The 27,997-nt window shown below is 44.3% G+C and overlaps 1 protein-coding gene across 1 annotated transcript; it reads right to left on the bottom strand.

The window, feature by feature from the left end:
- Position 1: 1 nt before the first annotated feature.
- On the bottom strand, positions 2–27,991 carry RIOX2 (ribosomal oxygenase 2). Its single transcript, XM_047099827.1, has 10 exons — positions 27,930–27,991; positions 22,042–22,513; positions 16,240–16,359; positions 15,047–15,175; positions 9,173–9,276; positions 5,884–5,986; positions 4,922–5,090; positions 2,866–2,954; positions 1,181–1,267; positions 2–753 (listed from the first exon to the last, which is right to left on the bottom strand). Exons 2-10 carry the CDS (start codon positions 22,474–22,476, stop codon positions 595–597), a joined length of 1,395 nt encoding a protein of 464 aa, XP_046955783.1. The 5' UTR covers positions 22,477–22,513; positions 27,930–27,991; the 3' UTR covers positions 2–594.
- Positions 27,992–27,997: the final 6 nt, after the last annotated feature.

Genomic DNA, 27,997 nt, shown 5'->3' with positions numbered 1-27,997 from the left:
AGGCTTTTTGTCATCTTTGAAGCAGCGTTGTAAAACTCCCTTAAGCCCATAGATGTGAGTGCCTCTCATTAGTTTGGCAGTATTTAACGAAACCTATAGGGGTAAATTTATTTTAATGGGGGGGTTATGTATACACAAAGGTATGTATATTTTCATTGTAAAAAACCAATTTAAAATTTCTTTAATTGTTGAAAAGATTTTTATAGAGCCAGTGAGGCTCTTTAAAGAAGTTGTTTCTTCCAAAGAACAAAGCCAGGTAAATGACATTCAAATTTCAGTGATACATTTATTGGAGTTGTACCTTTTCTACCACACTGGATTAAAGTTTGTCAAAAGTACGGTTTTGTTACTTTCTGAGACATATACTTCATCTGCCATTCTTTCCTCCATGTGCCTCTGTAATACACATGGCCAACCAACTTCCTGAAACAGGGAGGTCTCACGTTGTTAGGTAAGGACGGTTGTAAGGAAAGCTGTAGAACCAGTCCCAGGCTGCTGACTGAAAGCAACAGAAGCTGCCTAGCACATAAATGTTTGCTCCTCCTCTTCTCATACGTATGTAACAGATGGTCCATCCTCAATTCTGGAAAGGCACTAGACTACCTGGATTAAGCATTCTGTCCAGAGGGATAACACCAGATTTTCCTTTTCCTCATCTGTAGGAAGTTTCAGGTTCTTGACAGAAACAGCTGGATGGCCCCAAATTTGCTTCAGTGCATCCATATGTGATAAAGGAAAGCGAAGTCCATGAGACTGAAAAAGGACAAACCATTTAGATAAAAAATGTACTTTCATAAAAAAAACTTCTATAGTTATCAGTACATCATTTTTGATAACCTTAAAATTAGGCAACCTACAGAACTGGCCAATTCCCATATAAAAATTTAGACTTTATGAAAGGCATCCTAGTTTATATAATAGTCATTTGCACTGCTTCATATTTATTACATTACACATTTCCTTCAAGGCTGCAAGTCCCAGCTAGTATCTTTTAAAGCTGGTATATGTACATCACAGAACTGTCTGGCTTCATCATCCCCATGCAAGGGCTTTGTCAATTGTGTGAAACGTTAAGTCCATGCTGTGATCATAAAAAAGCACATCACCCATAAATCAAAGGTAACACATTCTTCCCAGCCACCACCAAATCACAGGAAAGACATTTTAGGTTGGAACGGACCTCTGTTTCCTCATTTCCCATCATGTGTGTCTCTCTCCTGTTCTTTAAGGAATGATAGATGTAAATCATCTTTTCCTGAGTTTCATCCTTTAAAAAAAAAGGGGGGAGGGGTGGGTTAAGTTGTCAACAACAAAATAGGAGGTGACTACTAGGAGTGTTTTCCAATAATGAAATTCAACACCCAGAATACTATAAAGAATCTTTTTGACACAAAATGATTATATACAAGGTATATATTATAATCAGATTACTATTTGTATGTAACAAATAGGCACTTTTTAAAGAGTGTAGCTGGTAGAACATCATCAGAAATGGGGTTTAATTAAAAAAACAAATGTTTACATATCAACTTATCAATGAAACACAAGTTTGTTCCTTTGATCCTAACAGCACAGTTTTATGTCAGAATTTGACATTCCCAGTTATAGATAAGCTGACAATTTATGAACACCATGGAGCAAATATTACCAGCCACAGGAGCTATAAAAACTTCCAATTACAGTAGCCTCCCAAATAGTCCCAACTTCCCTTCCTTTCCATCCTACACAGGGGGGTTTATCATCCTAATCAGAACCCTCACTCATTCCTGGTCACTTCTTACATCAGGGTCAAAGACCCTGGCCTGATACAGAAGGTCTCAAATTCTGTATATCAGAATAATTCTGATTATCAGAATAACTAGGATTTTTTTTTTTTTAATAGGAATACAAGAGTGTATACTTCTGAGGTTTTTTTTCCTGTGTGTTTTATAAATCAGTCCTCTCCAGGTCTGGCCAAGATGGCTGTGACAGTCTGCTTATAGACACACCTAGCTGCCCCACACTCTCATCCCCTTCCAATCATTTATGGAGTACCTATCAAGATAGCGAATTAAAAGGAAGAGGGTGAAGTCATAGGGCAGGGGATGGTGTCCAGGGAGCTTTACTAATAAATACAGAAGCTCCAACCCAGAGCAGATGAAACCCAGGAATTTAAAACTTCTACAACTTTTCCAGTTGGGGCACCTGGGTGGCTCAGGCATTTGTGCCTCCGACTCTTGATTTCAGCTCAGCTCATGATCTCACAACAGTGAGATCAAGCCCTGAATCAGCATGCCCAGCATGGAGCCTGCTTAAGATTCTCCTTCTCTCTCTTTGCCCCTCCCCCACTGGCACTCACTCTCAAAAAAAAAAAAAAAAAAAAAAAAAAAAATTCCAGTAGAGTCAAGGATCAGTTAGCCAGTTTTGGCAACCATAGGATTAGGTGACAAGGTTATGGAATGTCGACTTTCTTCTCCATGATCTACAAGATAGAGATTTTTTGAGAAGGAACCTCACAAAGCCATATGTAATGACAGATTTGGACAACATTCAGGAGGGAAGAGGGACTGAGGGAGGTGCATGAACAAGGGTCTGCAGTTATCTGAGCAAGAGCAGTATGGCCTGAGACCAGGCAATAATCCCCACATGAGGGGAATAAAGGAGAATCTGTGGGGATGAGGGCAAGCCCCAAATGTCCCAACAGGCAGGCCTCTCTGGCCCAGTGAGATGTAAGCACCATCTGATTGATGTAAAGCCAGGGCACAAAGTTATGAGGACAGATGCATGAGGGGTAAAGGCAGGGGCCGTTTGTTAATTTGATAACCTGAGGCCCGTGACAGAAATGTTCTGAGAAAAGAGGAAACCTCCTCCCCTCTGTATACTCACAGACTGATCCTGATGCAGCCCTACTGTGAGGATGGTGTGGTCTTTAAACTGCAGTCTCACTGTGCTGTCCAACCTTGGTAACTGTCCACCTAGAAGACCCACAGGGAGAAAGACAACCTTCACAAGAGGAAACCCAGGTTGAATCTTGTCTGTGGGTAAAATCTAAATGTGGGGTACCCTGCAACTCAAGTATTGGCTTACCCTATATTTATAATGATACTGAAATATAGTTTACATCCTTATGGAGCTCATTCTTCCAGTGCAGATGTTTAACAGATCAGTAACGATAGATGGCTAAGCATATTAAATAGATGTATACAATACCATGGAAGCATGACAACTGTCACAATAGGGCCACCGTGCCTTCCGCACACAACACTCCCTTCCCGTTTCTGTCTTCTGCCTCTTGCTCTACACGTGGACCCTGAAAGGACTGCGTTCAAACCGCACCATCTCACCAACTAGTTGTATAATCATAGCAAATTATTCTATCCATGTAGGTCAAGCATAAGATCATAAAAGCCAGCTAATAAAATTCACAGAAATAAAAAAATAGTCCTTTCCCAAGTTAGATTTAGTGAAAAAGTAGCCACTAAAAACAGACTAATCTTACAGGGTCATCTGGTTAAAGAGTCTCGAAAGAACAGAGCCTTATGGACGATAATGGCTAAGACAAGGAAAACCTTAGAGAAGATATTCCGTGCCATAAGCTGATACTCAGAAAACGGTTCTATAAAGATGAAAATATATGCTGAAAAAAATCTGTTTTGAATAGGACCAAACTAATTCTAAACTTCCCCTAAAGATTGTACTAAAAATATAAATAGAATCAATGTTAGAGGCAACCTTATAGACTATTTCAGTGGTTCTCAACTATGATAAATAAGGTTTTAATAAAAATTAGTAAAAATGAGACTCTTACTCCATGGAGAAAGTACCAAGCAGCCCGAGATTGGGCCTGGAGCTCACAGCCACGTGTCGGTGCTCTGCTGAACACAGTCCCCCTGAACACCAACAGTAAGCAAGGCCCCTCCTCTGTGAGAGAGCCAGACTAAAACAAGACGGCTCCACAATCATGTCAGAACTCAGGCAAAAGCAAGAACTTTGTCCAAACCTCCAAAAGGACCACAGGTCCCCATCCTGCTAATCCGGGAAGCAGATCCCATTTTACTAATTCCAACTTCAGCTTCCTTTCACTCCTCCTGCCTACAGAAGACCCAACTAGACTCCCTATTTTCTGACAGCATCCAACTCAGAGCAAAGCCCCACTCTCTTAACCCTCCTAAAAAATCACCTAACCAGAGCCCAAATCCATAAAGCCTTCCAACACTCTTTTACTGAGATGCCCCACAACCCTCAACAGTGTGTGGTCTTCCCAGTTGCAATAAGTCCTAAACCCATTTGTCCCCCTGCAGGAGTGCCATACTGATGGTATGCTATCACCATCTATCCACAAGTGTTAGGTCATTTGCAGCCTAAACCTGTCCCAAAGTAGTCACATGGGACTTAGGGAAAGTTGGTGACCACCTTGGGCATTCTTAAATTTCACCTGCTGGTGGCAACATTTTACCCATCACTGAGTTCATCTTGTTGGAATTAGTTCAGTGTTCAAGTTATTAAAACTTCCTGAAGATGATGAATACCAGAGGACCCATAAATACACCTCTTTTTCACCCACAATCACAGGGCTCTTTCTCCCCAGCATGCTGGGATGTAGGATGCCTAAAGGTACAGCATGTCCTATCCAAACGTAACACGCCAAAGACAGATCCAGATCCACCTTACCAGCTTCTTGGGGCACCTGGGTGGCTCACTGGTTAAGTGATGTACTTTCAATTTTGGCTCAGGTCATGATCTCACGCTTCGTGAGATGGAGCCCTACATTGGGCTCTGCACTGACAGCATGGAGCCTGCCTGGGATTTTCTCTCTCCCTCTCTCTCAAATAAACTTTAAGATGCTTCTTACTTTCCATCTTCCCAAAGAGGAGCCCACCCAGGAAAGCCTCAAAATATCCCACATCAGCCCAACCACCTAGAAGAAAAGCAAAAGCTCCACCTGGCGTTGAAAACTCTGATCCGTCTCCCATATGGTAAGGGGGAAGTCTGTTCATAACAAAATCCTTCTTCATGTCTGCTGAAAGCAGCTCTTTGGTGCCCTCCAGGCGGTCTGCAAGGGTCCTCAGAAAGCCACTTAATCTTGCTGCAACAGCTGTGGCTTCCACCTGCTGGAAAGAGAAGTGAGTGCTGGCCCAAACTCCAACAAGACTTACCACCAAGGTCCTGGTCTCCAAAGTAGTACACTGAGCATAATCACCCAGTACAGACGAAGATCCATGACGCTTCTGGGGGTACGGGGCAGGGGACAACCAGTGTGTTTAAGAATACCCCATTATTTCCTTGTAACTGCTATTCATCATAAGCTGCCTTTTGTTAGCCAAAACAAGATCAATTGTCAGGATTTTGCCTAGAAAGAGGGATCCCTAGAAATACGGTGCAGTCTCGGCTCTGCCTTTAGGAAGGCAATTCATCGTCCTGAGGTGACTGCTTCAGACAGTGAAAGTAACCTTTGCTCAACTTAGCACTAATTCAGTCACCTCAAAACTAGCCTAACAGTGCTGCTGTTTCAAACATAAAACAAGGATGCAGAGGAAAGCCAGGAATACCCCAGTACCCCAAGGATCTCCTGTGGGTCTCTCCTAAGTAATCATGTGCAATCAATCTATGGCTCTCCTAGCCACACGTCTTACTTATTCAACCACTTATTCAGCCAGCGTCCTCACAGCGCCTGCTACTGCCACCGTGACATATGGAAAGAGGGCTGTCTGCACAACACCCTAGGCTCTTTGGGTCCCACGTCACGTGCGGCACGACCCTCCTCTGCAAACCTCCCAGCTCTGCCGTCAGCCCAGGAGACAAGCTTGACTCCTGTGGGAGGAAGGATCCTGGGGTCCCTCCGAGGGGGACCACGGCTTCCGCCGGCCTGGGCTGCCACTCCCCCCACCCGCCTTCACTCCTCACCAGGAGCAGCTGCCGGGGTATGCCAGCCCGGAACTCCAGATCTTCCTTTGCGGTGTCAAACACAAGCCCCGACATGGTGTCCAAAAGGAAATCTCCCCATGAACTGCAATATGCACCAAAAAAGAAAACAGACCACACACGGAATTTACAAAAAACACTGATTTCGAGAGTAAATCCCAAAGCTACAAAGGGCATTCCAACTTTCTTCCCTTCCTCAGGCATCGTGAGTTTAATTAATTTGACATTACTCAGCACAAAAAACTTTAAAAGACCTTCATCAATCACACAGCTTCTCTCCCCCGCCTTTCCCAGACACTCACGTGGAAAGTTAAAAGTGGAAAGCTAGACTTTATTCACAATTTTTCCTAAAGATACCACACAATCATATACAGTCTAAGTGGGAAGTTCAAGGGACCAATATTTTTTAATGTCTTCAACTATAACACAAGTGTCTATGAGAGGAGCTTTGTAGGAGATTTTAACAATTATAGGACATAAAAAATGTTTATGTTCAAAAACTCCAAAAGAAATACATTCAGGGTAACCGTAAGATCCCTAGACTGTGTAATCATCTGAACTGTTAGACGCTACATTTTCCTTTTTCCCTTGTAATAGAGGGGCACTCTTCCCCAGTAAAATATCCAACATCAACAATTTTAAAATAGTCAACTTGCAACTTGTTGAAACTCTAGCAGTGGTTTACTGGGATAGAAGGGTAGAATCCAATGGCCAAAAATAACATCTAGGGATGAGCATCGGTGTTCAATTACCTGTGCTTTCTCTGGGGCATTTACCACTGGCTCACTCCCAAATGTGTCCCACTGTAAGAAATGCTCTGTGGGGTTGCTCTCTTTAAACATTTCTTAGCTGTTTAAAATTTTCCTCAGTGTCACCAGATTTCAAATTGCTGGCTACGTGCAAAATGGAAATTCACAGTATGACTTTTGCTTCTCACCCACTAAGCAAAATTAACACTTTTATGCTTCCCTTCCGGAAAAGTGGCAAACGAAGACAAAAGCCACATCAGAGACACTTTCCCTAAGACGTCCACCCTTTGGCATCTTCACCACTTTATAACTTCACGTTACACCCAACCTCACAGATCTGACTGCGTGAACCTCCTCCTGGAGATTTTTCACCAGCACAAAAATAAGCTCCTTTTGCAAGGCCATAGGTGAAATCATGTGGCAGTAGCTCATGAAGAGATTAACTGCAACTAACCAGAGCTCTGTGCTCTTTTCAGAGTCAGAATGGATGTTGGGCCTTTCCAGAATTTGAGGTTAATACCTCTTGAGGGGTTCACTTTGGTAAAATAGCCAAACCAACCTGCTGCTGTCCCAAAAATTCCCAAAAAAGCTACCCTTAAGAGGTGTTAGGAAAAGGCCCCGAAATCCTCACCCTGCCACAGTGCCTTCAAGAGAACTAGGACCAAAGCAGAGGCACATCTCTGGGGAGCAATGGTTCTTGAGTTAAAATTGTCCCATTCTAGCCCCAGAACCACCGATAAAGGCTCAGGTCAGAGTCTGACCTACACACATCAGTCATGGTGTCCATCCACATCCCCAGCTGACCAAAGACATGGGTGGGACCCAGGGAAGAGCCCACTAGCTCTTCACTCTTGGAACTAGGAAACAGTTTAGCAAAAGTAAAAGCTATTAAGTCCACTGAGATAAAGGGAGGTCAGACAAGGAACCTAATAATGGCTTATGGTGAGTCAATGTTATGAGTGAACAGAAGATGAGGAAAGACAACAAAGTATGTGAAAAACCAATTACTAGGAAGCCAGTCGGGGCCAGTAAGTGAAATGCAAAAGACAGAGAATCACAGAAAGGGGGAGGAGCTGAGTAACATTAATGGCGGGACACCAGAAGCTACATGGACATTCATGGTGCCAAACTGGTTGTCAAGGCCCAGAGGTACTTTGTATCCACAGTGAACTTCAGGTTCTGGCCTCCCTGTGGCTGGCTCTTTCCACTTCCTACAATCCCACTCCCTCAATTGTCCCTGCTCTTCTTAAGCTGGCCTTGGTGACTTTCTGTTCCCGGCCATGCCCAAGAATCTGCCTAGCCACAGTGACAAAGGCATTTTTCATAAGCTTTGGCCTTCTATTTGTGGGCAAGGACTGCACTAACTTTAGGCCAGGCTCCAGCAAGTTCCTCTGAGCAGCCTCTTAAACGCAGGGGTTAATTTCACCCAGAAAACCCAGATGAGGAAGCAGAAGTACCTTACTAACTTGTTTTGCAAGTTATGGCTTTGAAGGTAGGAGAGGACTTGGCTGTCCGTCAGGACTAGAATGCCTCTCCTACTTTGACCTTCTGACCCACCTCTACTTACTCATCCTTTGAGACTCACTCAGCTTGGGTGTCAAGTCATTTCTGAAGCGTTCCTAGATGCCCCAGCTTGGCAAAATGCATTCCTCTATGCTGCAAGAGTTCCCCCTGCAGACCCATGATGGAATCTGCCCCAACTTCCAGACTGCAAGTTCTCTCAAAGCCCCTTCAGTAACAGGCCTGCATTCCCAGCAACTAGCACAGCGGCTGGTGCCTGCAGGCTGCGATACAGTAATGACTTTCAAGGAGGTCTGGACTACTAGCAAGGTCGCTGCTGTTCAGAAATCACTCACAGGGAGGGCGCTTCTGCCCGGGTCCTGTGAGGAGGCACTCACCGAAATGGAACACAGTTTTAATTAGAACTGTTTTCAGCACATGTGAGTTTAGGTCTTACTGTTCCAGACTTCCTCTCCTACATAACTTCATGAACTTTCATAAAAGACAGAAATCTTAAAAGAGATCCAGAGGTTTCAGTGGACACGAGGGTTTCTGTTTGGGGTGATGAAATGTTTTGGAAACAGATAGTCGTGATGCTTACACAACAGTGTGAATGTAATTACTGTCACCAAATTGTACACTTAAAAATGGTTACAGTGGCATATACTACGTTGTAAATATTTTACTGCAATAAAAGATTTTTAAAAAGAGACAGACTACCAGTCCAGCCTGGCATCATTAACACTGCCACACCTACAGCTACGGTTCTTTCGTCCCAAATTTGCGAGTCTTCATTGGGTAAATCCCAATGTTCATGGCGTTCCCAGGAGGAATCCCCGACGGGGCGATGGCAGGGAGAAGACTCTAAAGGAGTATGGAGTTAGCAAGGGAGCCTGAATGAAACCCCTAAGATTGGATAAGCAGGACAGTAGTGGCCAACTCCCTCATTCCCTTCCGTGTGTGGTTGCCCCAGGCCACAACTTGAGCTGCCCTGGGACACGAGGCTGAGAAGAGGGTCATACTTGTTCTGGTAGGTGCTGATGGTCACGTGAGTAGAGTGGGCCAGACCTGGAGGAGTGTCCGCTTGATGAATGGTCCCTCTGGGGAAGTACAGGAAATCACCTGGCTAAAGGAAGAAAAAGAAAAGGGAGGAGGGAGTTAATAAGGAGGAGGTCTTCTCAATCCCTTGTCTTAAAGAAACAAAAATAGGCTCTGAGTTTCAGTTCTCCCTTCTAGAGACCTTCTACTTACTGATTCATGAGGTGGTCTGTATGCTGGGTTCCTGGGGTCCCGTTAGTCTAGCTTCACTGTGCCTGAGTCTGTTACTGTGAACCCCAGTCCTGAGAGGCTTTCAGTACCCGAAGTCACTTTCGTTATTCACAGCTGAGACCAGTTACACTTGAAACTGCCCCATCCCAATCCAGGGATCAAGCAGGTGACCTCCTGTGTCTGGGAAGCCTGCACCCTTCCTCTCCACCCTCTGAAGGGTCCAGTGATCAAGAGTAGAAGCTTTAGAGTCATACAGACGTTGCCATTTACTGGCGAGGAACCTCAGAAAATTATTTAACCCACCAAAGCCTCAGTTCCTTCACCTGTAAAATGGAGGCAATGGCCCAAAATTCACAGACTTATTTTCAGGATTAAAGGAGATGCCATATCCAGAGGTCTTGGAACAGTGACAGGCAGATGGTTGTACCGTTAAGTACTATTTTACCTGCCACTCCCCCATCAACCATCAGGAAGTTTGTGAGCTCTTCCAGGGAGGGTCAAGGTCCATCATGTGTCCTCCAGAACCTGAACTCCCAAAGCATCAGGTGTACAATAGAGGCTCAATGAATGTGTGGATGACTAGTTGAAAAACCATGTAACCCTTCCCTTGAACCTAAAAACTAGATGGAACTGAAGATCAGTCCCCCTCTTGGGCAGGTGAGCCGCCTCCATCCTGTGCTAGGTCTCGCCCAAGCCAGGGGATAGAAATATCCTTCCTAAATCACTCCTGAAGCTACATCCTCCCCAATCCCACCCAGACGAGAAACATTCCATATAGCAGTTGCCTAAGGAGGGGAAGCAATCCTGATAGCCGCTAGCCTCCCGTCTGCAACATGGGAAGCAGTCTGACTCTGGTTAAGAGCCCAGGAGGTGTGGTTCAAGAGACAGCAGATAAAAAGACAAACAAACCAAAAACCCTTTCCTTAACGTTACGATTTTCCTTTGAAAGAAACAGTATACAATTAAATATATTCATAAGGGCTATCTTAGGGGCTCATTCACCCTGAAGGACACCAAACTGACAGGGAAATTACCACTTGAAGCAAATGCTTGACTCACAATTACAGCTATCATTTGCTCAGTGTCTCTGCACCACCCTCCAAATGAGACCTTCATTCATTCATTCATTCATTCATTCATTCATTTATTCATCCCACAAACATTTGGTTAACCCCTCTCCATCCTCCTCCCATGCCAGGCAAGATGCGAGGCACCGGGGTTAGAGCATTAAACAAAGACCTGCCCCTTTGTAGTTCATTTGAGATGAGAGCAAACATTTGAGAAGAGAGAAGAGACAATGAATACAAGAAAAACACTCGAGTGGGGCGAGGCAGAAAATAAAGCAGTAAATAATGTCAAGCAGTGGTAAGTGCAATGAAGACAAAGAAGCAGAAGACGGACATGAATGATGCATATGGAGGTGGTGGGCAGGGTGTGCCTGGGGTAAGAGATGCCACTGTCATCCAGGATGGGCGCTAAAACCTCACTCTGCTAGACTGACATTTCAATTGAGACTTTAGAGAATGAGCAAGCTAGCCAAGTGACTACCTGGGCCAAAAGGATTCCAGGCAGGGGGAAGAGCAAGGGCAAAGGTCCTGAGGTTAAAAATGTGCTTGGGTCCATGTGGCAGGAGAGCAGTGAGGGTGGAAATGATGGGAGGTGAAGTGAGAAGGCAGCAGAGGGGCTGGATTACAGGACCTTCTGGCCTGTTTTAAAGACTTTGGCTTTTATTCTGGATTTAATAGAAAGCTACTGTAGATCTGGGCAAAGGGTACAATGGATCTCAAAAGATCATTATGGTCATGTCAGAAAAGCCTGCAAAGGGGATACCAGATAGGAGGCTTTTGTATAAATCCACATCCAAGGGTTTTATCCTGAACAAGCAGGAAAATGTGTCACATTTACAGGAAAGAAGGCTGGGGACAGCAGGAAATGGGAGTTTGCTTTGCAGAATACTAAGTTTGTGACACCTTTTATCTTTCCAGTAGAGACATTAAGTAGGCAGTTGGATAGGAGTTTAGAGATGTGGGCTAAAGACAGGACATAGCATTGCAAATACATCAGTCTAAAGGGAATTTATTTTTAATTTTTTTTTAATGTTTATTTGTGAGAGAGAGAGAGAGACAGTGTGAGTGGGGGAGGGGCAGAGAGACAGGGAGACACAGAATCTGAAGCAGGCTCCAGGCTCTGAGCTGTCAGTGCAGAGCCGACGCGGGGCTCGAACTCACGAACCGTGAGATCATGACCTGAGCCGAAGTTGGACGCTTACCGAGTGAGCCACCCAGGGGCCCCAATTTATTTATTTTTAAATGTTTTATTTTTGAGAGAGAACAAGTGGGGAGTTGCAGAGAGGGAGGGGACAGAGGATCCAAAGCAGGCTCCTCACTGACAGCAAAGAGCCAGATGCGGGGTTTGAACCCACAAACCGTGAGGTCATGACCTGAGCTGAAGTCTCAGCCCCTCTAGAGGGAATTTAAAACCATGGGAGTGGGTATGGATTGAGGAAAGAGGTCCAGGAAATAAACCCTGGCATCCTAACTTTCAGAGGTGCAAAGACTGAAGATAAAACAGCCAAAGAGAATGAAGAGGAACAGCCAGTAAGCAGGAAAGAGAAGCAAAAGAGGCTGGCATCCTAGAAGCCCAGTGAGGAAGGTGGGAGAGAACCACTGTGTCCAATGAGGCTGACAGGAGGATGCTAAGATGGGGACTCAGACGGGGGCACCTGGGTGGTTCAGTCGGTTAAGCGTCCAACTTCGGCTCAGGTCACGATCTCACGGTTTGTGGGTTCGAGCCCCATCAGACTCTACACTAACAATGCGAAGCCTCCTTGGGATTCTCTCCCTCTCCCTCTCTCTCTGCCCCTCCCCTGACCATGCTCTCTATCTCTAGCTCAGAATAAATACAACTTTAAAAAAAGGAATGATGGGAACTCGGAGGCAAGCACTGTACTTGACAACGTGGTAGCCCCTGGTAACCTTGGGGAGACTGGTCCTGGAGCAAGTCTGGGGGTGGGGGGGGGGGGGGAGCCTCCTGGGAGGCGTTCCCAGGAGCAAGAGAGAAGACTGGGCAGGGTCCCTGAAGATGTCTGTGGCCTAATCCCCGGCATCTATGAATATAGATGATATGAATAGGCTGTGAATGGAATTAAAGTTGCTGAGAGGGAAATTATTCTGGATTATCCGGGCAGGTACGACATAATCACAAGGATCCCTAAAAGTAGAAGATGGTACAGGAGGAGAGAACCAAAGAGATGTCAGCGTGAGAAAGACTGGGCTCTATGTTCCTGGCTTTGCAGATGGAGGAAGGGCTGTGAGCCAAGGAACGCAGGAGTTCTCTAAAAGCTAGAAAAAGCATGGAAATGGATTCTTCCCTAGAGTCTCTGGAAGGAACAGTCTTGCCAATACCTGATTTCAGCCAAGGAAAACCAAATCCCTTCTGGACTGATGAACCGCAGAACTAAATGTGTGTTGTTTTAAGCCACTGAATTTGTGGGAATTTGTGGTAATTTGATAAGCAGTAATAAATGTACTGACATACAGCCGTCTCTTCCAAGGAGTTTCATTGTAAAGGAGGCATCAAAACCTATCCTTCCGGGGCACCTGGATGGCTCAGTTGGTAAAGCATCCGACTTTGGCTCAGGTCATGTTCTCACAGTTCTTGAGTTTAACCCCCACATCAGGCTCTGCGCTGACAGCTCAGAGACCGGAGCCTGCTTCAGATTCTGTGTCTCCCTCTCTCTCTGCCCCTCCCCGCTCACACTCTGTCTCTCTCAAAAATAAACAAATATTAAAAAAAACAAAAAACAAAAAACTTCAGTTCTTACAACGTACAAGGTAAATATTATGCTCTCATTTTCAATAAAGGAGAAACTGAGACTGACATAAACAACTTGCCCAAGAACACATAGCTCTTAAGCGACCACAGCTACATTCAAAACCAGGCGTGTCAGGCCCCAAAACCACAGAGTGGTGCTTCCATCACAGGGGTGGTCTTCATCCCAAGATCCCAGGTGTGATGACCTTCGTCGTGGCCTTCATGCCCACCCCGCCAGAATGACTTAGGTTTTCTGTTTCATATACTAAGCATTTATGCCAAGATTTCATTTGAGGATCTTCGGTGGTTTAAAATTCACATGTATATAAATGTGCAATTGAGAAAAAACCCTACGGTACCTGATGCTTGCCTTTCTCCTCCTAGGAGACTCAGGGCTGCTCTTAATGAATGGAGATCCTCACGAGTGTGACCAATGGGCATCGCTCCATGACATCCCGGCCTCCCAGCACCGCCTCACAGAACCCACATCATCTATACCTGAAGACCACTATAAAGACTAACTTTCTTGGGTAGGGCCAGTTGGCTGTCATCAAGCTAAGGAACTCAGCCTGGGCCTCAGAGACCATGGATAGCTTAATCTTTCCCTAAAAATAATCAAACGAGCCTATTCAACATGCTTAATGGAGAACAAGGGTTGGTAAACTCTTTTTGTAAAGGGCTCTATGGTAAACATTGGTTCATGGGCCATGTGGTCTCTGTGGCAACCAGCCAACTCTATGGGTGCAATGTGAATGGAGCCCTAGACAATAAATAAGGAATACATATGGTTGTGTTCCGGTAAATTTTATTTACAAAAACAGGCAGCAGGCCATTATTTCTGGCCCATGTGCCATGGTCTGCTGACTGTTGACCAAGAACTTAAAAAAATGATACCTTTATTGTGTCTATTCAAATCTCCTGTAATATAAGCACACATCAAAAAAGGAGATTGCTTCTCCTAGGTACAGGCGGGCAGGAAAACTTTTTAAAATCAAGAAATGTCCATAAGGCATTGAGTAGTTATAACTAGTGATAAATTCAAGACACAAGAAATGCAAAAACAGTAACTATATACATCAAGTTGGTAGAATCTCTGGAATGGTTTGAGCTAACTATGGTATCTTAATTCAATATATAAAGTTGAATTAAGGACCTATTCTCATCCCTCTAAGATTTTTTTCTCAGCAATCTCACCTGCTAGGGATTGGCTACGAGTCCACCCAGGCTAACTGCTCAAAGACAGACTCTTTCTGTAGCAAGATGCCGGCGAGCCTGCCGCCACTATCAAGCCACCTGGCTTCCCGGAGTAAGATTCCTTAAGACCTTTCATTATTACTATTCTTCTGGTGGCTACACATGCAGGGGGAGGGAGGGGAGTGCAGAGAGGGTCTACTGTACAATCAGGAGGAGAGTGGGTCATGCTAGCATTCTACCAACAAAAAAACTAAGAAGCCCCTGGCTGTGCTCTGCCTGAGCAAGCTACAGCCCAGTCCTGACTGCTCTCTTAGATTTGGTGAAGCTGCCCCAGGCCAAACCTTCCACTTCTCAGTCAGTAGTCACCGAGCTCATAATCCATTCCTGTGGAACTTGGGTTATATTTGAAGACAGGTTGTTTGGAAAATGAATGTAACATTTCCTCAGCTCAATTCTACACATGCAAACACCAAGTCTCCTTTACAAGCTACACGTGGCCGAGTGAGAGCCACCCTCCCGCCTCCCACGCTCTTGCGTGTATTCCGAGGACCATCACACAAACACTAAACCCCAGACCTGAACTTGTCTCACGAGCAGCTCCCGTGATAGAGGTCCCGTACCTTCAACGTGAACTCATGTGTCGGCCTCCCAATCCTGTCCTCGGCCTCCACGCTGTACTCTCGTGCCAGGGGCACAGTGGGGTGGTAAAGGCACCAGTGTTTCTCCCCCTCCAGCTGCAGGATGAAAACCTAAAGAGAGCCACAGGACCTGGGAATGTCAGCTTCTGGACAACTCATGAGGCAAAGCGGTTCTAGGGTATCAGCCCCGCCAAGGGCTTCGATGAATTACACATTCCAGATGGAAAATAAAAATGAGAGATTAGTGATGTGTTTCACTCTACACTTGAATAAAAGTTGCCACTACTGCTTTTCACTTCTTAAAAAACAGGTCATCATGAACCTTGATACTGGAAGGATATTCATTCTTTTCAGTGTAATAAAGCCTCACTGGGCTCTTTATATCCCACTATCTCCTTCCTTTAAGTCTTCTATCAGACAACAAAGCCCATAATCTCTGAGGGAAAAGCCAAGTTTGAGAAATTACTCATGGTGCCTAAAATCCTGAATATCATCCTTGGCAGATAGGAAAACGTCAAGTTTTTTATTCTTCATTCAGCCAAAGATATCTTAAAGCTCTGTTTAAAATATTAAAAACAAAATCAAAAACTTTTGGGAAATGTATTGCTATCAAATTGCCTTCAGAGGGGGGAAAAAGGAGACGTTTTACTAATAACTGTATTAGTATAAAAATAAAAGTACAAAATGCCCAAGCCAAAGAGTTACCTTTTTTGGCAGCCACATGAGAGTGAAGCAACACTTGTCAAGGTGCCAGTGCTTAAGTGAGACCATGACCTTCATTCAAGCTGCCCCAAGATTTTCACAAATGGAAAAAATTATCCATTTTTGGCAGCTCCAGAAAAAGGACAAAATGAAAGCAGATGTAAAGATTACTTGTGACCTCACTTTATTAAAACCCTTACATTGTGAAATTACAGAAAAAGCCACTCATGCTTTTCTGTGGACAGATGCAATAAATACCTGTTTTGTAGGGATATGTAGCTCTTTATATTAGTAAGGCTGGAAACCATCTCTCCTGTTTGAGAATGAGCAGGAAGCCAGTTTGGTGGGATTAATTTGGCCCAACATCTAGGTGAGGTCAGGATCTCTAAGACCACACAGCAAGAAGGGCAGAGAGCTGAACTGAACCCTGACAGCTAACCCAGGCCCCAAGAGAACAATTTTCTTCCTCTTACCTCGACATCATCATAATGGGGTGGGAGGCCCTGGGATCCCGCAGGGGTTATGTATACATTCGAGCCAACCAAGGAGCCAAAGTAGCATTCTAGCTTCTCCTGGATCCTCCAAAGCTCATCCTGAAAAAGAAAGGAGGATAGGAGAAGAGGTGAAAAGTATATTAGAAATAAGAGGAAAGACACATTCTTACTCACTTAGCAAGTCTTTACGCTGCAGCTATTATGTTCCACATACCCAAGAATTCAGCAGTGGAAGAGCCAACGCCTGTGCCCTGGAGAATCTTCCATCCTGGTGCAGACCAGCACAGACAAACGAGAAACTGGCAAAGCAGGCAATCAAGAGTCATGCAGGATTTTAAGCAGGACAATGACATGATCTAATTTATGTTAAAAAAAATTTTTTTTTAATCTTTATTCACTTTTGAGAGACAGAGCCTGAGTGGAGAAAGGGCACAGAGAGAGGGGAGACACAGAATCCCAAGCAAGCTCCAGGCTCTGAGCTGTCAGCACAGAGCCCGACGTGGGGCTTGAACCCACGAACCGTGAGATCATGACCTGAGCCGAAGTCGGATGCTTACCAACTGAGCCACTCAGGTGCCCCCTAATTTACATTTTTAAAAGCTCACTCTGGCTGCTATGTGGAGAATGGCCTGGAGAAAAGCAAGAGAGATCAGTCTGGAAGCTACTAAGGCAGTCGCCCAGGCCAGAGATGACCAGGGTGGTGGGGGAGAAGCAGAGAGGGGCAGATGCACCCTGGAAGCAGCACTGGCAGGGCCTGGGAGGCACCAAGTACAGTGGGCTGGTGGAAGGGGAAGACTATTCAAACCCTCCTGGCTTTGGATGGGCAATTAGTGCCTGGTTCCACTTATTGAAATAGTAAAGACTTACTAGAGAACAAGTTTTTTTGCAGGGGCGAAAGGGGAGATGTGTGCAGGGAGAGTTATACATTGGTTCCAGAGAGAGACAGACACAGAGAGAGAAAGAGAGAATATGAATCCTGATTTTCCCAAGCAGATGAGAAGGGAAGCCACATGGTTATTAGCACTTTCTCTATTCCAAGCCCTGTTTCTAAGGGCTTTTACATATACTGGTTATATATGTCCCCAACAACCCTGTCTCTCTCATAAGGTGAGCACTATCATCCTTCCTGGTTTACAGATGAGGAAACTGAAGCATGAGAACACACAGCTACTAGATGACGTGGCCAGGATTTAAATCCAGGCAGCCTGGCTTGAGCACTTTAACCATGGCTCCATATTGCCTCTTTTGGAATTATCTTAAGGAAAACACAGGTCACCTACAAGGACTCTAATGGACATTCAAGACCCCAAGTCTCAAGTGTATGAACGTACAGTGCCTGACACACAACAGACACTAAAATGTTTTATTTATTTATTTATTTATTTATTTATTTATTTATTTGCCTATTTTTGAGAGAAAGAATGCACGAGCATGAGTGTGCCCACAATCAGGGGAGGGGCAGAGGGACAATCCCAAGCTGGCTCCACTCTGGCAGCGGCAGCCCCATGTGGGACTCGAACTCACAAACCATGAGATCATGACCTAAGCTGAAACCAAGAGTTGGACACTTAGCCAATTGAGCCACTCTGGTGCCCCGCTAAAATGCATTTTTAAAAACTTGGTGAGTAAACCAATAACCACAGCTTAGGAATCAATCCTACCATTTGACTGAAAAAGGACCTACAGTATTAAAAGTTTCAAGTGGAAAAGAATTAGGTCAGTATAAAAAAAAGCTTTGGGAGACATCTTTATAAAGACTACTGGGCTACTCTATTTATAGATCTCAAGGGTTCTACTTAACACAGGAAGAATAATTTAATGGCTTCTGAATAGCTCCAAAGAGTTAAGAGAGCTCCCAAGAAGCCTAATTTATACCAGGGAGGGGCCAGCAGGACCTGGTTCTGTAATTACATTTATACGGTGACTGAAACCATTAGAAAACCAAAGCTTCTCTTTCTAATGGCTTGAGAGGTATCTCAGGACCATGTAGGTGACTTTATGGTTCCCAGCCCAAGCATCTGGGTCTATAATTGATACGTATGTGTCTCCTTTCTTGTTAAAGGTTACAAAAATCCTAGCAATTGCACAATTTTCCTATTTCTCCTGAACCTTTAGCTTCTGAATCTGCCAAGTATAGCCTAGTAGAAAGAGATCAGGACAAAGCACCTCAATCCAAGATGCAGTTACAAACTAAATGACTTTCGCTTCTTTATTTGTAAAATGAGAACTCCACCTCCTTCCCCCAAGGTTGTTGGGGAACAGCATAAAACAACTTACCTGCAAACTTATTTACATTGCCTCACCAACACTGACTCAGGCACAAACAAGGCTCTTTTGAAACCAGTCTTCTTTAATTCAGGACTCACAACTATGCCTGGAGCTGCCCAGGAGCACCCCAGAGCAGCGAAAAGGGAAGGTGGCAACCTCTCCCCTTGCTGGGGACAACCTCCTCTCTCCACTGACCTACTCACAAAATCGAAACTGAATGCAATTGCTAAGACCAGAGAAGCCCACGGGTACACTTAGAGAAAAGCAAAAACACACACACCAAAGCCCTACTACATTTCAAATAACATCTTTAAAAGTATGGTATGAAACTGCCTCAAATTTGGAGTCGGAAGTGCTTACTTAGCAGTTACGAAAAAGTCACATCTCTGAACCTGTTTTTTTTTTCACATGTAAGATGCAGACCACAATGAATGCTCTATTTTAAATGTCTGTTAGAAGGTTCAAGTGAACACGTGTATTTGGTAAACTCACCCAGACCTTTGACATATGGATTACCCAAAGCAGGAGTGGAAACAACTTATGGCTTTCTGATTCCTCCTTATTCACCTCCAGACCAACTAGAATAATAAGTTGTGCACATACTGAGACCCCAATAAACAAGGCACTAACTGTCCACTAAACAGTCTCCCAACCTAGCTACTGACAAACCATCTCTAGACTTTTTCAATCCTGATATTAACTAGTCAGTATTAACTAAATACACAACAATAGTCCTTCTGAGAAAATATTTAGAACCCAGATTCTACTATAAGAGGATGAGCTCCCACAGCTCCTATAGGTCTCTCTACTGGTGGAAAGAGAAAAGGCAGGGTGCAACCCAGTCTATCCTGGGAGCTGAGTTTAGACTGAGAAAGCTCATCCTTCCCACTTTCATAAACCTGGCCAAAGAACAGAGTCAACGGGGCAAAGCAAGTACAAGTGTTTGGCCCACCTGGAATCAGAGAGGAGAAATGTACAGAACTTAAGAGATGAGCAGAGAAAAGCCAAAGATAATTCTAATGTACAGATATGACAGCCATTAAGGACACCATACATATGCCAAATAATAACTTTGTACTGGTTTGTGACCCAATCACATACAATTAACTTCACTGACCTTTTATGTTCATAGTTATTAGATGTCTAAAACACACATTTTTTTAAAGTTTTTATTTTTCTTCAATATATGAAATTTATTGTCCAATTGGTTTCCATACAACACCCAGTGCTCATCTCAAAAGGTGCCCTCCTCCACCTTTTGGGATGAGCACTGGGTGTTGTATGGAAACCAATTGGACAATAAACTTCATATATTGGAAAAAAAAAAAAAAAGGTGCCCTCCTCAATACCCATCACCCCCCCCCCACCCTCCCACCCCCCATCAACCCTCCCACCCCCCATCAACCCTCAGTTTGTTCTCAGTTTTTAAGAGTCTCTTATGCTTTGGCTCTCTCCCACTCTAACCTCTCTTTTTTTTTTTCCTTCCCCTCCCCCATGGGTTTCCGTTAAGTTTCTCAGGATCCACCTAAGAGTGAAAACATATGGTATCTGTCTTTCTCTGTATGGCTTATTTCACTTAGCATCACACTCTCCAGTTCCATCCACGTTGCTACAAAGGGCCATATTTCATTCCTTCTCATTGCCACGTAGTACTCCATTGTGTATATAAACCACAATTTCTTTATCCATTCATCAGTTGATGGACATTTAGGCTCTTTCCATAATTTGGCTATTGTTGGGGCGCCTGGGTGGCTCAGTCGGTTGAGCGGCTGACTTCGGCTCGGGTCATGATCTCGCAGTCCGTGAGTTCGAGCCCCGTGTCGGGCTCTGTGCTGACAGCTCAGAGCCTGGAGCCTGTTTCAAATTCTGTGTCTCCCTCTCTCTCTGCCCCTCCCCCACTCATGCTCTGTCTCTCTCTGTCTCAAAAATAAATAAACGTTAAAAAAAATTAAAAAAAAATAATTTGGCTATTGTTGAGAGTGCTGCTATAAACATTGGGGTACAAGTGCCCCTATGCATCAGTACTCCTGTATCCCTTGGGTAAATTCCTAGCAGTGCTACTGCTGGGTCATAGAGTACGTCTATTTTTAATTTTTTGAGGAACCTCCACACCGTTCTCCAGAGTGGCTGCACCAGTTTGCATTCCCACCAACAGTGCAAGAGGGTTCCCGTTTCTCCACATCCTCTCCAGCATCTATAGTCTCCTGATTTGTTCATTTTGGCCACTCTGACTGGCGTGAGGTGATATCTGAGTGTGGTAAAACACACATTTTAAGAAGTGTTGCTTCTAACCAAGAGAAGAGTCAAGGACTAGCTAAGAGAGAAGCACTGTGGTGTCCACATTTCCTGAACACAAATCATGACTTGGCCTGGCAAGTGATTTATAAGTTCTTTTTGGGTGTTTGGGCCAAAAGGTTGGCAACCTAGGGACATTTCAACTTCTTATGATTGCATGAGATGGAATATCTGAAATTAGGACTTGTACTGAAACATCTAACAGTACTTACCCTTTCTCCAGAGCAGAAACAGGTTCAAGATCCTTTATGTAGACAGCAAAATGCATTCACTAGATTTGGCCAGTGGGCTCTAACAAAGAAACTGAGTTCAATCATAGGAAACATTACTGGTAACTGATGACAAAGTCCCAGGAGCCATCACACAGCCAGAATCCTCAACATGGAGCCTTCTCCTCCCATGCTGCCATTTTGGTTCAGCCATGGATCACAAAAGGGAATTTCTGAACTCAGAATACGCCCTCAATCCTTCTGGGCCACCTGTCATGTAAAGATTTCAAACCTCTACAGAAGCAGATAAGCTATGACTGCATTTTATAAAGCAGAAACTGAGCAGAAAGGAGGCCAAGTATTTCTCAAATGTTAACCACTGATACAGAATAAAAAGTTAGCCACTCTCCCAGACTTGCAAATCACAGCTACCCTCCATCTATGACTGTCTCCCCAGGAACAGTTCTAAGACCCAGCTCCTCAATGCCACCTGAGCAGCTGTTAATAAGGGTGAAGTCTCCTTCTTGAACATGCATCTGGTCCTTGATCCGGTCACAGCTCTAAAGCCTCTACTTAGCTAGAATGCCAGCAGGAAAGGGAAGTAACTTCAAGAAGAAAATGATCACCTCGACACTATCATACCTTATATTATAATGACATTTAATTATAATTTAATTTATAATGACCAAATAGAAAGGTCTACCATATACCAAAACATAAAACAGCCCACAGAACACGCTCCTGAAGGGGTAATAATTTATAAACTTGCAATAGAGTTTTTGCAGTGTGATGACATCTAATCATGTCCACCTGAGTTGTTGGGAGATTCCAATGGTTTAGCCAAAAGATAACACAGGGTCTCCTAATTTGGAATGCATTTAAAGAGCAAACAGGAGGTATCTCTTCTCAGACTGGCAGGTTCATCACAGGTTCACCCCTGAGCTGACCTGTGGCCAAATGTTAGCACTTTAATACATTTAACAATTCCATAATAGGGAGAACCTGTTACCTTAAATCTCTGAGGTTGGTGAAACTGAATTGTTGCCCTTTTCTGATCAAAATCTTTTCTCAGTTGAAGAAAGTGCACTTTGCCATCTTTATTTAAAACCTTCTTCTTCCCATTGACACACCGGCAGACATTTATGTCTCTTCCATAGTACATACCCCGGCTGCATAGACTCTTCAGATCTGACAGCCTGAACAGGGACCGGTAATATGTAGCCACTGCAGGGTCATCTCTCTGAATGAGAAGGGGCTTCTTCTCCCAGAATTCCCTGAAAAAAGTCTCTGTCTTGATGGGCGAGATTAAGCTTTCAAACAGATCACTGGGGCTTTCAAAATTTAAAATAGAGGAGGGTCCACCAGCTGCCTCTATCTTCACTTGCTTGCAGGGAACAGACCCCTCTTCCTTCCCATTCCCCGTGGGCTTTGCTTTCTTCGGCATCGTTCTGTCTTCAAGACAAAGCAGTGACGAGGTGCACCTACCAGAGAACAAAGCACACGTGGTTAGGTTCACCAGGAGTTCTAACATTAGCAGATGGCGCACACACAACTCGTGTGACCATGCCACCTTCATGAGCACTTGTAAGTCAAAGCCCTTTCCTCCAGGATGGGATACAGCCTTAATCTAACACCACATCATCCAAGATAGGATTCAGCCTCAAACACCACTCAGATTACATATTCATCTAAGGAAAGCATTTTTTTTCCTCGGGCATAGGCACTAAATCGTTAAAGTCACCGTTTGTTTGTTAGGAGGTATAATGATTCCAAATTAAATGGTTCAGCCACCTAAGCAGTTCCTAGTCACAGTTTTAGCCTGTGGCCGTTGACACAGCAGTCTAAAACCTTGACTTTGGCTTCAATCAGCACCAGGTCCCAAATCTAATTAGACGCACTCTTGAGTTACAGGCACTCGCCTCGAGAACTACCAACAGGGGCTCACAGCCAGGTGCTCCTTACCACAGCACCACCCCCAACTGTTAGGAAGGCAGCCCAGGTGCCCTGGGCCAGTGTCACCTGGTGGCTGGAACAAGAAGCTGCTGCTCCCAAGTCTTCCTCACCACGTGAACCTCCGCACTTTTGATTCCCAGCTTTTTCCTGAAAACTGCTACTCTATGAGAAAACCCGCCCCCATTAAAAAAACCAAACGAATTCGAGACTACAAAGTAAAGGCTAAAGACAGTTATGCCCCATTTTTAAAAAGCTTTAACTTTTAAACTAAGACACAATACCAACATCACCTAGGCATCGCCTTCTAGAACTGCCTTCTGTATTTCTAACAAGCTCCCAGGTAACAATGCTTTTGCTGGTCCATGGACCACATCTGAGGAGTGACAATCCCAAGCCCTGCCAAGCCTCTCTCAGAACTGTCCCCAAACCACAACTACCGTCACACTTACAATAATGCAGGTGTTCTTCACCTGGGGTTCAAGAATGGTATTTCAAATTACATGAATTTTCAGAAACTGTAAGATCCTATTTCACACTGTGTGTCTACATCTCTCTATATAAACATATATTTGGGTGCGGGCACATTGTGCTCACCTGATTCTTAAAGAAGGGCCAAGAACCACTGCACTTATAAAGAACGATTTTTCCCAGAGACCAATAACTTATTTATAGATATCACAGTTTTCTATTTTGTACTGCTAGCAAAATTTTAAGAACACTGTTTTCTGCCCTTTTGTTATTATAACTAAGCTGTATTTCAGCTACACTGTGGACTAAGTAGAATTAGTGGTCTGGCCTGGCAAGTAAGCACCTGGAACACTGTGTTACACATTGCAACAATTTACAAATGAACCTTTGGAATGCAACCCAAATATAAACTGAACAATTCAGGAAGTGGAAATATCAAAATATACAACTCTAGTGCCCTCATTTTAGCTGCTAAACTTTTGTACAGCTCAGATCAAGTGCCTTTGGTAGGGCACATAGGACAGAAGTGGAAAACAAGTAGAAACTGACGGACGGAGGTGGAAAACAAGTACAAACTGATGGACGGAGGTGGAAAAAAGTACAAACTGACCCTAAAAGCTTGCACTGGAGGACTGAAGGCTTAAGCTTAAAAAAAAACAAACGTTGGTGTTGGCTATGTCACCAATGAGACATTTTCTGAAAATGTTCTGCACACCTTTCAAGCTTCCCAGCCAGTGTGATTTTTCAATTAAAGAATCAAGGCTTCCATGAACAAAAGTATTGCTAATACTTGGAACCCAGATGTGATGCAGAAATGCAAGGAGACATGAAAACACAGTAAAAAGCACAGCTCGTGCAGAAGAGTTACCAGCCATCCTTTGAAAGGCCCGACTATAGCTAAGGTCTGAGAACTCAGATTTCAGGAGCATTCCACCACCTTTAACTGATAAGAGTGACTCACTCTGCCTTAATTGTTTGCACAATGTGGTTTATAATGAACACCTGTTTTCCTTCTCGAAGTCTGGAATTTTGGTAGGTGCCAGGCAGAGGGTGCCTATGTGGTCAGTCCCCAATAAAACCCCTGAGTTCTGAGTGTCTGATGAGCTTCTCTGGCTGGCAACATTTCACACGGGTTGTCACAACTAGTTGCTGGGCCAATTAAGCACCTGGTCTTTTGCTATAATAAATCAGCTGTGAGTCCTAGTAAATCACTGAACCGAGGGATGGTCTTAGAGATCCCCCCAACACATTGCTCAATATTTTTAAAAAGTGTTAAATTGGGGGCACCTGGGTGGCTCAGTTGGTTAAGCATCTGACTTCAGCTCAGGTCATGATCTGCTAATGAGTTCGAACCCAGCATCGAGCTCTATGCTGTCAGCATGGAGCCCGCTTAGGATCCTCTTTCCCCCCACTCTGCCCCTCCCCTGCTTGCACTCACTCTCTCTCTCTCTCAAAAATTAGTAACCATTAAAAAAAGTGTTAAATTGGTTCAGAAGGTTTGTTACCATTAAAGTACCCTATAATGAAAACATAATTTCATATTCAGCCACACATCTCTTATCTCTCACAATTGGTCAGTTTAAAATTTATTTAAGGGATGTGGACAGCAGGAAGATGCCGCTGAAAGGCCTTTCTTTAAGCCTACCTAAGCCAAAAAAATCACTTAAAGCATTTTTCCTATCTACGATCACTAACATAATAAACCCAGCACTGCATAACAAATGTTTTTGTTAGAATCTATATTTTACTATTTATACTGCCAAAAGTTGCATCATTTCTTGTCTGCCTTCATATTGAAATGATTTAAGGCTCAGTTAATTGGAACCTGGCTTAGAGATTACTGGGCAAATAAACTATTTCTCTGATTCTCACACTACCCATATTGTAAGACAACCATTCTTTTTAATAGCTTTGGGGAGTGGAGGGGAGAACAGATGACATACCCTATCACATTAAACATGTAAAAATCTTAGTATGCATCACAATTTCAGAAAAAGTAAAAAGCATATCTTAGAATCTAAGAAATTTAGGGGCACCCGAGTGGCTCAGCAGTTGAGTATCTGACTTCAGCTCAGGTCATGATCTCACATAGCTCGTGACTTCAAGCCCCACATAGAGCTCTGTGCTGATAGCTCAGAGCCTGGAGGCTGCTTCAGATCCTGTGTCTCCCTCTCTGCCCCTCTCCTGCTCGCTCACTCACTCTCTCTCTCACACACACAAATATAAATAAACATAAAAAAAATTGTTTTCTAAAGTATCTAAGAAATATAGTAATGAGACAAGGAAAACCTTTGTCTAGAAAAGTAAAGCCAATACCGTCCAGCCCAGAAACCTCACAGACCACCCAAACAGAAGTTTAAAGTAATTATTTTTATAAAGCTACAGGGAAAAAAAGCAGCCTTTAAAAAAGCAATTAGTGGCTATTAAAAAAGCAACTGGCCTGGGCAGCTCAGTCGGTTCAGTGTTCCACTTCGGCTCAGGTATGATCTCACTTGCGTGAGTTCAAGCCCTATGTCAGGTTCTGTGCTGACAGCTCAGAGCCTGGAGCCTGCTTCTGATTCTGTCTCTCTCTCTCTGCCCCTCACCCACTCACACTCTCTCTCTTTCAAAAAATAAACATTAACTTTTAAAAAAAAAGCAATTGGTATCATTTAACAATTTATACAAATATCAAATCATGGTATACACCTGAAACTGTTATATATATCTATTATTCCAATTTTTAAAAAAACAAATGTTTCCAATCTGAGTTGACTATAAGCATTAGCGTAAAAAGAGTCACGGTTCATATTTTACTAGCTGCCCACAGATTGAAAAAAAAAAACACCAACTGATCTGAACAACTTTGAAGGATTAAAACTCTACAATAAAATCCACTGATATCCATTCTACAGCCAATAAATATAAACCAAGCCTTTATACCCTTAAGTGTCCTAACCTTCTTTTCTGTAGTAATATTCACTGACAAAAAGTCAACACAGATTCGTCTGGGGAACAGCCATCTGCACGGCCCCAGAGCCTAGCACAGAACGGGGCACATAGGTCCCCAAGAAATGTTTGCTGAATGAATTATCCTCCTTTTTCATCGTCTGTATATAATATTAGAGAAAAATCCTCAAAAGCCTTACACAAAACAGAGTTGGGAGGAAAACAGTTTATTCAAAGGGGATAATTCTGATGGCAGCTGTAGCTTGGGTGTTCAACCGCACTGTCAGAGCTGAAAGGCAAATCAGCCTGCAGTGGTTATTACCAACCAGAGGGAGGTATGTCTCTACAGTCTTCAGAGCAGAGCTTTTTACAGTGTAGTCACCAGAAATACTTGTTCACCTGCAAATTTCTAGGCTCCCTATCAAGCCTACTAGATTAAGCACTTCTTGTGCTGGGTCCTAAAAATCTACATTAACACAGGAAATATTCCATTGGAATTTTAGATCCATTAACATTAGTCAAATTCTGCTCAATTAAACACACACACCTGACAGAAATATTACCTGTAACGAGGTTGCCTCGGCTGACCTAAAATATTTTTTTTTACGTTTGTTTATTTAGAGAGAGAGGGAGAGAGAGAATCACAAGCAGGCTCCACACTGTCAGCATGGAGCCAAATGGGGGGCTTGAACCCACTAACCCTGGGATCATAAACTGGGCCAAAACCGAGAGTCAGATGCTTAACCCACTGAGCAACCCAGCCCACCCTGACCTAAAATACTCCTTTTCTGCCTAACAGAAATGTTCATCCGGAGGGAAAACTCGTTCTCCTGTTGACCTAATGCTGTGATTGGCAGTTACCCTTTTAGTCCTATTTTAAAAAGAAAATAGATTACAACACCTCCGTGTCTTGTAGTAAGCACGATGTTACGAAGGATGAGGCCAGAGAGGCAAAAACTATCCAAGCGATGGTGGCAGAGGCTGGATAAGTCAGGCTCCTCCATTTAAACGTGAGTCCAGGGAAATCAATGGCCTGGCGCCGAATTTACAGCTCATCAGTGGACTCCCAGGCCCCTGCTTCCTGAACACGCAGTGAGCAAGCCGGCCTCACGAACCTGTTGGACAACCCACTGTCGGGCTGCCGAACTAGTAACACTTGCTGAGTGAACTGGCAGAGGGGTCTGTAATTTTAAAGTCAGGCTGGGACCAGACAGCCGCGACGCCCCCGCCCCGTAGCCCTGGCTGCAGGGCTCCCAGCAGTAAAGCCTGTCTCTTAGGCCCGACCTGACGCCAGAGGCACAACCCACGTGGAGGCCGCGCTCCCCGGCGGGCGTCACCCTCCCGGCGGAGCCTCCAAACTTTCCGCGCGCTCGTCCCAGTCTCCAGACCACCGGCGGCCCACGTGGGCCACTCTCGGTGCTCAAGCCATTCGTGACCCTACTCCCGCATCCGGGCAGCAGCAGACCCGGCGTGTCCTCCCTGCCCCGGTCCCCGGGATCATGGACCGCGTCGGCGCGCGTCCCCGGTCCCAAAAGCACCAGCACCCACCAGGCCGCCCCGGCCGCTCTGAGGGTCCCGGGGACTGGGCTCTCAGGCCACCCTCCAGGCCCTACCCG

Source organism: Lynx rufus, unplaced genomic scaffold (assembly GCF_022079265.1).
Source record: "Lynx rufus isolate CCGP_SWC_20201006 ecotype Redwood Valley unplaced genomic scaffold, mLynRuf1.p SCAF_5, whole genome shotgun sequence".
NCBI lineage: Eukaryota > Metazoa > Chordata > Mammalia > Carnivora > Felidae > Lynx > Lynx rufus.
Note: the sequence above shows the minus strand (reverse complement) of the source record. Positions and strands in the feature narration are given on the sequence as shown.

Coding starts and splice junctions, on each gene's coding strand:
- RIOX2 (XM_047099827.1), bottom strand. CDS start 22,476: ATGCCGAAGAAAGCAAAGCCCACGGGGAATGGGAAGGAAGAGGGGTCT. Junction 16,360..22,041: donor ACCAACCTCAGAGATTTAAG/GTAACAGGTTCT, acceptor TTTCTTTTTCAG/GATGAGCTTTGGAGGATCCA. Junction 9,277..15,046: donor CACATGAGTTCACGTTGAAG/GTACGGGACCTC, acceptor TTCTTCCTTTAG/CCAGGTGATTTCCTGTACTT.